The sequence below is a fragment of the Heptranchias perlo genome, chromosome 13, assembly GCF_035084215.1.
Source record: "Heptranchias perlo isolate sHepPer1 chromosome 13, sHepPer1.hap1, whole genome shotgun sequence".
NCBI classification, from domain to species: Eukaryota; Metazoa; Chordata; class Chondrichthyes; order Hexanchiformes; family Hexanchidae; genus Heptranchias; species Heptranchias perlo.
Genome location: NC_090337.1, coordinates 57,945,119 through 57,958,708, shown reverse-complemented (window position 1 = coordinate 57,958,708; position 13,590 = coordinate 57,945,119). Strand labels below are relative to the sequence as shown.

The window sequence follows — 13,590 nt, the reverse complement described above, 5'->3', positions numbered from 1 at the left end:
ATGAGCCACCCCATCTTCTTTAAATTATTACAAGTTTTTTCCTCCCGCACCCCCAAGCCAACTTCAAAGGCTCAGAGCGATCAGCAACTTTCTCTCCTATGGATGGCAGCTGGGAAGTGTCGGAGCCGAGAGGACCCAGGACTGGCCGGTCTTTCACGTCTCCTCCAATGTTTCACTGGATAATTCAGTTAGCGGCTAAATTGCACAGAGTAGAAGGTCCCATGGTCAATTCCCAGTCGCTGTCGAGTGAGCTGATCTCAGGTGTGATAGCAGCTGCAGTGCTAACAACTGGCTTTAACGTCCAAGACTGGGGAGGGGAATCAAATCGATCAGTGCTCCTGTCCCTGATCACTACTTAGCGAGCCCTGCTGTAAAGTTAATGAGTGGATGTCGTAACACGACAGGATCAGGCTTGGATGTGTTATTTGCGATGCTCGAATGACATGCCGGCACATACTGTGAAGGTATTAAGGAAGATTTGAGTTACCAACTGTTCTGTTAAGACTCCCTCTTCCCTTATCATATGAGCCACCATTCGTCATCAGAGAGGCCGGGCAGTTGAACTATTGCCAGGTTTTAGCCAAAAGGGATCTTGGACAGCCATGGTTCACTACTGTCAGACTGGTCACGAGATGTGTGAACGCTCTAAGCACTGGTTCATTACTGTCAGACTAGTCACATGGTGTGTGAACGCTCTATGCACTGGTTCACTACTGTCAGACTGGTCACATGGTGTGTGAACGCTCTATGCACTGGTTCACTACTGTCAGACTGGTCACATGGTGTGTGAACGCTCTACGCACTGGTTCACATGGTGTGTGAACGCTCTATGCACTGGTTCACTACTGTCAGACTGGTCACATGGTGTGAGAACGCTCTATGCACTGGTTCACTACTGTCAGACTGGTCACATGGTGTGTGAACGCTCTATGCACTGGTTCACTACTGTCAGACTGGTCACATGGTGTGTGAACGCTCTACGCACTGGTTCACTACTGTCAGACTGGTCACATGGTGTGTGAACGCTCTATGCACTGGTTCACTACTGTCAGACTGGTCACATGGTGTGAGAACGCTCTATGCACTGGTTCACTACTGTCAGACTGGTCACATGGTGTGTGAACGCTCTATGCACTGGTTCACTACTGTCAGACTGGTCACATGGTGTGTGAACGCTCTACGCACTGGTTCACTACTGTCAGACTGGTCACATGGTGTGTGAACGCTCTATGCACTAGTTCACTACTGTCAGACTGGTCACGTAGTGTGTGATATGACAGAAGGAGAAAATCTCAATCCAAAACAGGATAAAGGAAAAATAGTAATCCAATACAGGATAGAAAAAAAAAAATCATACAATCCGATAACGGATAGGGAAAAATCTCTGAACCCTTGCTAGTTGCCACTTACTTTACTTCATTTGCATGGATCTCTTTGTCCTTTTTCTGCAGTTGGCTATTGAGTTCAATCACGTTCTGGGCAAGCTGAGGGAGGAACAAAAACACAAGATGAGAAAAACTCAGCATAGCCCAAAGGACAATGCAAGCCCCCAGTACCACATGCACTGACCAGTTTAACCAACGGCCATTCTAACCAGTGTCTTTAAAATGCCCCTATATGCATCACCCTCCTCCATTATGGATCAATCGGCCGAATCATTTCCAATATCGAATATTTTGGGTTACTGGGTGCAGAAATGGATTAAGAGAAATTTCATAAGAAGTGACCACCACAGAGAGCAAATGATTGCAGAGAGTCAGGTGCTGGCTGATTTACTTGCATTCCTGCTATAAGGCAGGTTACTGCCATGTGTTATTAATGTGCTTTTAGTTTATCTCTCTGTGTTTAGAATGCTCTTCGATACATCCGTGCCAATATACAGGGGCACCAAATATCACGGCCGCCACTGCGGGTGTTGCCAGAAAAGTGCCAGAGCACACGGGGACAATCAGAGTACAAAGCAATTTAAATAAATACATACAGCAGGTTCACTTTCAAAGAGTTTGCACACAGAACTGACCAACGTTTCTAGTCACATACCCAAATACTTAATAGGCTATACAGACCACAGAATGCGACAGCCAGCCCCAGTGACCAGAAGCGCCGGGCTTGATTCTTGGTTTGTGTTGATCAGCGGTAAGGACTGGCCCCAAGTAGCCCTGGGTTTGGGAGGGAGGGAGGGAAGAAACAGCCTAGGTTTCCGCTCCTGCTATCCTGTGCCAAGGGTGCGTCAGATGACACTAAGCAAAGACGGGATCTGAGCTCCGCTGTAATACCCCGCCATGGTTGAATGGCCCCGGTGTCGCTCACTGTCTCGGCTCACACTTGGGCGAAGCGCGGAGAGGTCCCTTGGCATCTGTGGAAATGCACCCCATCATGAATCAACACCCACGAAGAAAGGCAGCAGAGAATAGGAAACAAAAATAAAACAGCCACGATCACAAGGCCTGTGTCACGTACACTAATGATATAAATACACCATGAGGCATCCCCTCCACAGACAGTGGAGTGAGGGTCAGCTTGACTCCTGTTACATCCAGGATGGCCACCTGGACGAGGTACTGAAAGGTGTCTGTTGGTGAAACTCTACCTCAGATAGAGTCAGCCCCTTCAGGAGAGGAAGAAAAAAAAGTAAAAGTCATTTCCTCCCCAATTTGCAATCCTCCCTTCTGAAATCCCGAGGAGCAATGTACGAGTTAAGCTTCACTGAATGGGGGTGTTCTGCACAGAGGCAGAAGCAGGGAACAGCGAGCAAACATGCTACTTATCCACGCTTCCCCCATTGGTCAAATGGCCAAATACATTAAGGCCATTTCACACAAGAGAAACGCAAAGGGAGCTCTGACCATCAAGACATCAATGAACCATGTAATTCTCAGTTTGAAAGTTATTCATCGCTCAAGAATTACACACATTCTCTAACCTCTGGTATAAAAGCTTTAAACCTTCAATAAGCAGTCCGATGCAAATTTACAGCGAAGGGATCCATTTCCGCAGTTCTTTCTGGAAGGCGCTGACAGGACGGTAGGACAGTTAAAACAGCTCCCAGGCAGGAGCTTTAATGGGGTAGGACAAGGAGCAGTGTAACCCACAACAGGAGCTTTAATGGGGTAGGACAAGGAGCAGTGTAACCCATGACAGGAGCTTTAATGGGGTAGGACAAGGAGCAGTGTAACCCACAACAGGAGCTTTAATGGGGTAGGACAAGGAGCAGTGTAACCCATGACAGGAGCTTTATTGGGGGTAGGACAAGGAGCAGTGTAACCCACAACAGGAGCTTTAATGGGGTAGGACAAGGAGCAGTGTAACCCACAACAGGAGCTTTAATGGGGTAGGACAAGGAGCAGTGTAACCCACAACAGGAGCTTTAATGGGGTAGGACAAGGAGCAGTGTAACCCACGACAGGAGCTTTATTGGGGGTAGGGTAAGCGAGCAGTGTAACCCATGACAGGAGCTTTATTGGGGGTAGGGTAAGCGAGCAGTGTAACCCACGACAGGAGCTTTAATGGGGGTAGGACAAGGAGCAGTGTAACCCACAACAGGAGCTTTATTGGGGGTAGGGTAAGCGAGCAGTGGAACCCACGACAGGAGCTGATAGCAGGGTAGGACGGACAAGCAGCTTTTTGTTTCATGCATACACACGCACTTCACCACGCTTCTTGTGGAGGTCTGTGAGCTCTTCCTGGTGACGGATCCGCATCTGGGCAACTTCCTGCGTGGCCTCATTCCGCGACCCATCGGCGGCTGGGCTGGCGTATCGGGGAAAGCAACAAGAGAACACAAACTTCAATTCAGAACCAAAAAAACAAAACGAAAGCACAATTCTAGCCGTGGCAAGATTTTCACCCCTCCCCCTGAAAGACCCAATTTCTTGTCAGGGCACGGGTCCCACTGGCCAGTCTCCCCCCGGCACTTTGCCCAAGTGGCTATTATTCAGGTATGAGCCAAGTCAGTTAGTGTTAACAGGGTCATAATCTAACCTAACCTGATCTGTCCTCACCCAACATCCACAGAGGCGCTTTTCCCATCAAGGGTCACCGAATAGCGGCAAGGGGCAGGAAACCTGTCTAATTTCCCTCCCTAAGCCAGGGGTGTGGTGGCCAAGTGCAGCAACCCCCTACTGGTCGCAATCACCCAACTCAGCACAGGTCAGGGGTCCAACCCAACAACCTTCTAGTCTCTGCGACTCAGCCGCTCACTGAATAAACTCGCTGGGCCAACAGGAGAGGTAGCACATTTTAAAATGAATCAGAATTATATCAAAATGATTTACAATGTTGGCTGATTTCTAGGGAGCCTAAACCCAAATGGAAGAGTAACTGTGGGAGTCACCCAACACTTGTTGGCCAGTCCCTGTACTTCAGAGTACTTCGAGCTTTCTTAGACCGATTTATTCCCGTCGGAGGTTATTGACTTTCCAACAGTGTGATAGAAGTAACTACAGCTGCAGAAAACCCCACTCAGCTGATCACCATCCACACAATGATCAACATTTGCCAGGGATTCAAGTACACCGCAATAGATGCCGAGAGGATGCTCCCCCTGGCTGGAGAGTCTAGAACTAGGGGGTACAGTCTCAGGATAAGGGGTCGGTCATGTAAGTCTGAAATGAGAAGGAATTTCTTCACTCAGAGGGCTGTGAATCTTTGGAATTCTCTACCCGAGGGCTGTGGATGCTCAGTCGCTGAGTATATTCAAGGCTGAGGTTGATACATTTTTAGCCTCTAAGGGAATCAAGGGATACGGGGATCAGGCGGGAAAGTGGAATTGAGGTCGAAGATCAGCCATGATCTTAATGAATGGCGGAGCAGGCTCGAGGGGCCGTATGGCCGACAGCTGCTCCTTGTTCTTATGTATGGTACGAACAAAACATGGGACAGTGAGGTGTATTACTGTATGTTGGTAGTTTTAGGTTTTTGTTTGGGAGAGGGGAGCAAGAATGGCATCGACAAGGGAGAATTTAAATGATATTTAATCAGCACCTCCTGGAGGCCACTTCCAGTGTGACACTGGCAACGTCCTAGGTAGGGGTCACCATGCTTTAGAAAGGATGTTAAGACCTTAGAGAGAGCGCAGAGGAGGTTTACCAGAATGATACAAATGATGAGGGACTTCAGTTACCTGGAGAGACTGGGATTCTTCTCCTTAGAGCAGAGAAGGTTAAGGGGAGATTTAATAGAGGTGTTCAAAAATATTGAAGGGTTTTCATAAAGAGTACATAAGGAGAAACTGTTTCCACTGGCAGGAGGGTCAGTAACCGTAGGATACAGATTCAAGATAATTGGCAAAAGAACCAGAGGGGAGATGAGGAGAATTTATTTTATAGCGAGTTGTTATGATCTGGAATTCACTGCCTGAAAGGGTGGTGGAAGTAGATTCAATAATAACTTTCAAAAGAGAAAATTTACAGGGTATTGGGGGATAGAGCAGGGGTGTGGGGTGAATTGGATAGCTCTTTCAAAGATCTGGCACAGGCACGGTGGGCCGAATGGCCTCCTTCTGTGCTGAATGTTTGATTCTATGATTCTCTCAGGCAGGGGATGGTGCATGTCAAAGGGAGGAGGAAAAATGTTATTTACTAACGTGATCTGTCGGGGGTTATAAGCAGTCAATCAGAGGGACCGTAAACAGGAGAGTGATCACTCATACATGCTACGTACCTAACGTCGTGTCTGTTGTGAAGCTCATATTTCTCCCCCTGAAATCTCTCGGCCAGGACAGTTTGTAGGTCCGACTTCTCCAGAAGCTTATTGTCTGCAAAAACAGAACATTAAATGGTGAACGCCGCACAGAAAAGGAAAACAAACTGCAAAACCCTGCAGATGCTGAAAATCTGAACTAAAAACAGAAAATGCTGGAAACACGCAGCAGGTTAGCAGCATCTGTGGAGAAACGTAAGGTTAACGATTCCAGTCGATGATGAAGGGTCATCAAAAATAGAGAGAAAGTTTGAAGATAATTCTTTTCATGACTTTGTTTGGACATGGCGTGCTCACCAAGGTGTTAAGGAATGAGACACTTCCCATTGAACACACCCAGTGTCAGTATCAGGCACTCCCAGGGGGGCCAACAGGAACCGTATTTATATCGTCCAAGTGCAGTTCATTCAGGAGTCTTACAGATTGCAGGGAGGACTTTCCATCCACTTTACTGAAGAAAAGTATGGGAATGGCTGGTCGATAGGCTGGAAGCAGTGGGTAGTAGTTACGGAAGGAACGTCAGACTGGGTGAGGGAGTGCTGACTGAGGGGATAGGAGAGTGGGTGTTAGGACCTCGACTCTTTATGGTTTACATTAACAAGGATTCAGAAGCTCACTTAAAACTAAATGCAAAGTACTGCACATAGGAAGGAATAAGAAGCCAATCGTGTACTCCATGAATGGTGTTGAGATAAGGAAAAACTTTTTTACGCAGCGAGTAGTTATGATCAGGAACGCGCTGCCTGAAAGGGTAGTGGAAGCAGATAGGTAACCTATGTGTGGAGGAGGAAGATGTTGGTACGGTTCTTAATGAATACTTTGCGTCTATCTTCACAAAAGAGAGGGACGACACAGACATTGTAGTTAAGGAGGAGGAGTGTGAAATATTGGATGGAATAAACTTAGTGAGAGAGGAAGTATTAAGGGGATTAGCATCTTTGAAAGTAGATAAATCACCAGGGCCGGATGAAATATATCCCAGGGTGTTAAAAGAAGCAAGAGAGAAAATAGCAGAGGCTCTGACCATCATTTTCCAATCCTCACTGGATACAGGCATGGTGCCGGAGGATTGGAGGACTGTTAACATTGTACCATTGTTTAAAAAGGGAGCGAGGGATAGACCGAGTAATTACAGGCCAGTCAGTCTAAGCTCAGAGGTGGGCAAATTATTAGAATCAATTCTGAGGGACAAAATAAACTGTCATTTAGAAAGGCACAGAATAATCAAGGACATGGATTTATTAAGGGAAGGTAGTGTCTGACTAACTTGTTTGAATTTTTTGAGGAGGTAACAAGGAGGGTCGATGAAGGTAGTGCATTTGATGTAGTCTACGTGGATTTTAGCAAGGCTTTTGACAAGGTCCCACGTGGCAGACTGGTCAAAAAAGAACAAGCCCATGGGATCCAAGGGAGAGTGGCAAGTGGATCCAAAATTGGCTCAGTGGGTCGACGGATGTTTTTGTGACTGGAAGGCTGTTTCCAGTGGGGTTACGCAGGGCTCAGTACTAGGTCCCTTGCTTTTTGTGATATATATTAATGATTTGGACTTAAATGTAAGGGGCATGATTAAGAAGTTTGCAGATGTTACAAAAATTGGCCGTGTGGTTGATAGTGAGCAGAGAAGCTGTAGACTGCAGGAAGATATCAATGGACTGGTGAAGTGGGCAGAAAAGTGGCAAATGGAATTCAATCCGGAGAAGTGTGAGGTAATGCATTTGGGGAGAGCAAACAAAGCAAGGGAATACACAATAAATGGGAGGATACTGAGAGGTGTAGAGGAAGTGAGGGACTTTTGAGTGCATGTCCACAGATCCCTGAAGGTAGCAGGACATGTAGATAAGGTGGTTAAGAAGGCATATGGAATGCTTTCCTTTATTAGCTGGAACTGTATAAAACATTGGTTAGGCCACAGCTTGAGTACAGTGTACAGTTCTGGTCACCACATTATAGGAAGGATGTGATCGCACTAGAGAGGGTACAGAGGAGATTTACAAGGATGTTGCCGGGACTGGAGAATTTTAGCTATGAGGAAAGATTGGATAGGCTGGGGTTTTCTTTTTGGAACAGAGGAGGCTGAGGGGTGATTAAATTGAGGTGTACAAAATTATGAGGGGCCTAGATAGAGTGGACAGGAAGGACCTATTTCCCTTAGCAGAGAGGTCAAAAACCAGGGGGCATAGATTTAAAGTAATTGGTAGAAGGATTAGAGGGGAGCTAAGGAAAAATATTTTCATCCAGAGGGTGGTGGGGTCTGGAACTCACTGCCTGAAAGGGTGGTAGAGGCAGAAACCGTCAACATATTTTTTTAAATGGACCATGCGCTGGAAAGTGGGATTAGGCTGGGTGGCTTATTTTCAGCCGGTGCGGACATGATGGACCGAACGGCCTCCTTCTGTGCCCTAAGTTTTCTATGATTCTATTCTATGATTCAATCGTGGCTTTCAAAAAGGAATTGGATAAATACTCGAAGGGAAAAAATTTGCAGGGCTGCAGGGGAATGGGACTAACTGAATTGCTCTTACAAAGAGCCGGCACAGGCTCAGTGGGCCGAATGGCCTCCTTCTGTGCTGTAACCATTCTATGAGTCTAAATAGCAAAGGATGATCTGGTAGGTCTGATGCTATACATGTCCAACCAGTACAGAGCAGCAAATCAACAAAGCCAATAAAATGTTGAACTATATAGCCCAAAACAGTAGGATACAAGTCAGAGGGAGTCGCGATCAAACGGTACAGAGCTCTGGTTAGGCCGCACCTTGAGAACTGCATCCAGTTCTTGTCACTAAGAAAAAAGATTCAAGCACTGAAGGCAGTGCAGAGAAGAGCCATCAGATGAGTTGTAGGGAAAGGCTGGAAAAACTTGGGGAGTCTTCAGCCTTGAAAGGAGGAGACGGAGAAGAAACCGTGTAAAAGGTAAATAAGGATCGTGTTCGACTCTGAGGGCTTCAGCCCTCCACCGGTCACCGGCTCCCTTGTGCAGTGGAACTTTGCCCTTCAACTGGTGTCCAGAGCAAGGGGCTGGGGCTGGGACTGGGGCTGGGGCTGGGGCTCCCGTCTCCCAGGTAAGCTCCGATCCATTAAGTCAGCACAGAGCAGACACCCGCCCCCTTCCCGCCAGAGAGAGGGGGGGCCTGCAGCGCCGGGGAGTAGTTTTAACCCTCGCCCCCGAGACTCAGGCCGCCCTTAGTTTGGTACTGTGGGCCCAGGTCTAATCCGCTCCTCAGGCTGGGCCGGAGCCCTGGCTGTGGTACGAAGCCCGCTTCAAACTCACACGCCTGGATCAGCTCCTCGAAGGCCTGGCGCTGCAGCCGGTCGCGGAGCCGCAACTGCTCGCTGATGTGCCTCCTCCAGCGCGCTGCCGCCGCCATCTTACCGCCGGGGTCCTTCGCCGCGCTCCGGCGCAGCTCACAAGACGATAAGGGCTGCCCCGCGCCCGCCGTAAGGGGGGGGGGGGGGGTGGAAACCGCAGGACAGCCGCGAGCTATGTTCACCCACCACCCGCGATCCAGAGTCGTTTGGCACCGAGTGATTTAGCAGAAAAGATTCCACAGACAGGGAGATTTTTTTTAAAAAACCACTGATTCGCGGGGCCTAAAGCTGCAGCACATGCGCAGAATGAAGCAATGGTGGTACTGTCGCCGCCATGTTTAATAAAGGCATCAGGGCGCCCAGGCTGAGCTCACTGCTCTGCCCGTCACTCATACCAGAATCTCCAGCACTGAAGCAGGGCATTCGACCCACCTCAGCCAGAAAGCAGAGCAGAGTGGTGAATGGTTGTTTTTTCAGACTGGAGGAAAGTGTACAGTGGTGTCCCCCAGGGGTCGGTGTTGCAACCACTGCTCTTAGATGTATATTCATGACCTGGACTTGGGTATAAAGGGTATAATTTCAAAGTTTGCAGATGACAAAACTTGGAAATGTAGTAAACAGTGAGGAGCATAGCAACAGACTTCAGGAAGACATAGACTGGTGAAACGGGCAGACAGATGGCAGGTGAAATTTAACACAAATAAGTGTGAAGTGATTCATTTCGGTAGGAAGAATAAGGAGAGGCAATATAAACTAAAAGGTGCAATTTTAAAGGGGGTGCAGGAACAGGGAGACTTGGGGATGTACACAAGTCTTTGAAGGTGGCAGGACAAGTTGAGAAGGCTGTTAAAAAGGCATACAGAATCTTTGGCTTTATAATTAGAGGCATAGAGTACAAAAGCAAGGAAGTTATGCTAAACCTTTACAAAACACTGGTTAGACCCCAGTTGGCGTATTGTGTCCAATTCTGGACACCACACATTAGGAAGGATATCAAGGCTTTAGAGAGGGTGTAGAGGAGATGTACCAGGGATGAAAGACTTTAATTAAGTGACGAGACTAGAGGTTATTGGAGCAGAGACGGTTAAGGAGAGATTTCATAGAGGTGTTCAAAATCATGAAGGGTTTTGATAGAGTAAATAAGAATAAATCGTATCCAGTGGCAGAAGGGTCAGTAACCAGACGACACAGATTTAAGGTAATTGGCAAAAGAACCAGAGGCGACATGAGGAAAACATTTTTTTTACACAGTGAGTTGTTATGATCTGGAATGCACTGCCTGAAAGGATGGGGGAAGCAGATTCAATAACACATTTCAAAAGGGAATTGGATAAATACTTGAAGGGGAAAATTTACAGGGCTATGGGGAAAGAGCAGGGGAGTGGGACTAATTGGATAGTTCTTTCAAAGTGCCGGCACAGGCATGATGGGCCGAATGGCCTCCTTCTGTGCTGTATCATTTCATGATTCTATGAACTAGTCTGTGCCAGTGTTTACACTCCACACAAGCCTCCTCCCACTCCATGTACCTCTTCCCACCCCACACCCACATCCCTCTATTGCCTTTTACCTCATGTATGCATCAAGCCTCCCCTTAATTGCATCGATGCTTAAACCACTCCATGGGGAAGTGAGTTCCATATTTCTCACCATTCTCTGTGTAAAACAAAAATTGCTCTTAAATTCTTCATTTGATCCGTTAGGGCCTTCATATCTATGCCTCCTCGTTCTGGAACTCAGCCCCAGAGTTAGTTGAGCGATAAATGTTGCCTAGGACACTGGGAGAACCACTGCTCTTCTTCAAAGTGTGTCACATGGCCACTGGGAGAACACTACTGATCTTCAAATAGTGTCATGGGAACTTTTACATCCTGAGAGGGCAAGAGGAGCCTCGATTTAACGTCTCATTCGAGAGACAGCACCTCGAACTGTGCAGCACTCCCTCAGTAGCGTACTGAAGTGTGAGCTGAGAATATGTGCTGAAGTCTCTGGAGTGGGGCTTGAACCCACAACCTTCTGCCATTGAGCCATGGCTAAACAGCACGGAACAACAATGCTTAATTTTGTTGATAAAATGCATCGGGGGTGAATTGGTTCAATAGCACAGTGGAGATGCATCGGGTTACTGCACTTTGGTAACCAGGAAAGCACTAATAAAGATATAAACCCAGGAGACAGTCCAGCCGACTCCTCCCCCCAGCCCATGTATATGTGTGGGTACGGTAGCATAGTGGTTATGTTACTGGACTAGTAATCCAGAGGCCTGGACTAATAATCTGGAGTCATGAGTTAAAATTCCACCACAGCAGCTGGGAATTTAAATTCAATTAAATAAATAAATTTTAAAAACTAGTATCAGAAATGGTGGCCATGAAACTACCAGATTGTCGTAAAAACCCATCTGGTTCATTAATGCCCTTTAGGGAAGGAAACCTGCTGCCCTTACCCGGTCTGGCCGATGTGTGACTCCAGACCCACAGCAATGTGATTGATTCTGAATCGCCTCTGAAATGGCCTAGCAAGCTACTCAGTTGTTCAAGAAGGCGGCTCACCACCACCTTCTCAAGGGCAATTAGGGATGGGCAATAAATGCTGGCCTTGCCAGCGACGCCAACATCCCATGAACGAATAAAAAAAAACTAACCACCCTTTTAATCTGTTGAGGGAAACTTTGGTATAAATATTTCCCGATACAAAAGGTCAATTCAGGAACCTGTAAACTTACGTTATTGGTCCCTATCCAGTTCCTGTCCTTGGTCTGACACTGCCATTGGCTCAGCCGCTTGTGTTCAATACATCGGATTATATTCCTACTTACCATTCTAATCCTGTTCCTGATCAGTCATCCAGCTTTTCAAAATCTGTTAACCAACATACCATTAATGGCTTTTACAGACACTTGTATCCCACAATCCTGACAGGAAACGTTTGCTATACCATGAGGTTTGTTCATTTTACCCTCATGCCCTCTAGTTCTGTGCTCTTGGTCCCGATTTTAAATACCCTGCATCCATTTACATTATCCATTCGTAGATTTACATAAATTTACAGCACAGAAACAGGCCATTTGGCCCAACTAGTCTGTGCCAGTGTTGATGCTCCTCCCAGCCTACTTCATCTAACCTTATCAGCATATCCTTATATTCCTTTCTCCATCAGGTACTTATCTAGCTTCCCCTTAAATACTTCTATGCTATTCGCCTCTACTACTCCAGGTGGTAGCAAGTTCCACATTCTAACCACACTGTGGGTAAAGAAGTTTCTCCTGAATTCCTTATTGGATTTATTAGTGACTATCTTATATTTATTACTCCTAGTTTTGGACTCTCCCACAAGTGGAAACATCTTCCCTATGAATATCCTATCAAACCTCTTCATAATTTTAAAGACTTCTATTAGGTCACCCCCTCAGCCTTCTCTTTTCTGGAGAAAAGAACAGCCACCTGTTCAGTCTTTCCTGATAGTTATATCTTCTTAGTATTTACAAACCTGGATCATGTCCCCTCTCTATTATGCCAGTATCTCTGTAGTGAACAATGTAAAAGATGAGCAGATCTGAAAGGAAGTTTTATTTGGAGACAGCCAGCACAGATAATGTGCTACATACACTCATACCCACCACAAAACCCCATATAGCCCAAATTGGTCATCGCAGCAGCAATTATTGAGAGTCAGTGTTATTTCTGGGACATACATTGGTCGGTCCAGTGTCCTCTCTAGGTCCTCAATAACCAGCAGATTCAGCAGCAGCATTTTATTTTACATCCATTTATCCAGCGATAGCAGGTAATGTCTTTGGTCACCTGCAAAGGGTTAATCGAGAGAAAGCATTGTGCAGCAATCCCACCCTGCACACATGTTGCTGTGAGTCTGACGTGCACAGTGGCAACAGATTATTAAGAGTCAGAGCAGCTTTGCTGGGTCAAGCTGTAAAAATAGATGTTAAAAATTCAACTGGAACGCTTGAAGAAAGTATTTTCGAGCATCGGTCAATGTGTATTTCAGTTAATGTAAGTGGGTGTTTTTTTTTTTAAAAAAAGGTCTCATTTTACTGCCTTGAAAGCAGAGAACTGATATTGGGGTAGAGTTGCACAGGTATCTGGCTAACCTGCTGTGCCTCTCCCAAGTGGCCATTCTTAATGTGAGCCCAGACAGTGAATGTTGAAAGACTGTCAATACATCACTGCAGGAGGGGCCAAGCCAGAGAGATAATCCAATCGGCATGTTACAGGTCTGAACCGTTTTCTGGTTGTAAAAGATTTATCATTGAACCGAGCTGCCATAGATCTGCAACAGCCTTTCGCCATATCTGGAGTTCTCCCACCATTCACGTTACTGATGAAGCAGGACTCCATGCAACTGTGGCACCCACATTATATTTGTTCAGGTTTCAGCTGAGGGACTAATAATTTCAAAACCTTTGTTATTTTGGGTTCCGAAAATGATTTGAAGTATTGGCGTAAGGTGAACGCTCTGCTGCGGTTTATCTGCTGACTTACCTTGTGCCTATATAAATTAACCTCTTGTAATAAATTTGATTTGTAGTTTAGCCTGAACTATAATGGTCTTTTTCTGTCTATAC

At 46.4% G+C, this 13,590-nt stretch overlaps 1 protein-coding gene across 2 annotated transcripts in view; it reads right to left on the bottom strand.

The window, feature by feature from the left end:
* The window catches only part of LOC137331621 (autophagy-related protein 16-1-like), a 56,716-nt gene extending 47,639 nt beyond the window's left edge, over positions 1-9,077 (bottom strand). For both annotated transcript variants that reach the window (XM_067995539.1, XM_067995540.1), the window contains exons 1-4: positions 8,971-9,077; positions 5,662-5,755; positions 3,648-3,750; positions 1,411-1,484 (exon numbers count right to left, since the gene is read on the bottom strand). In XM_067995539.1, coding sequence (XP_067851640.1) covers positions 1,411-1,484; positions 3,648-3,750; positions 5,662-5,755; positions 8,971-9,067 — 368 coding nt within the window. In that variant the 5' untranslated portion in view covers positions 9,068-9,077. The remainder of the gene's footprint in view (positions 1-1,410; positions 1,485-3,647; positions 3,751-5,661; positions 5,756-8,970) is intronic.
* Positions 9,078-13,590: the final 4,513 nt, after the last annotated feature.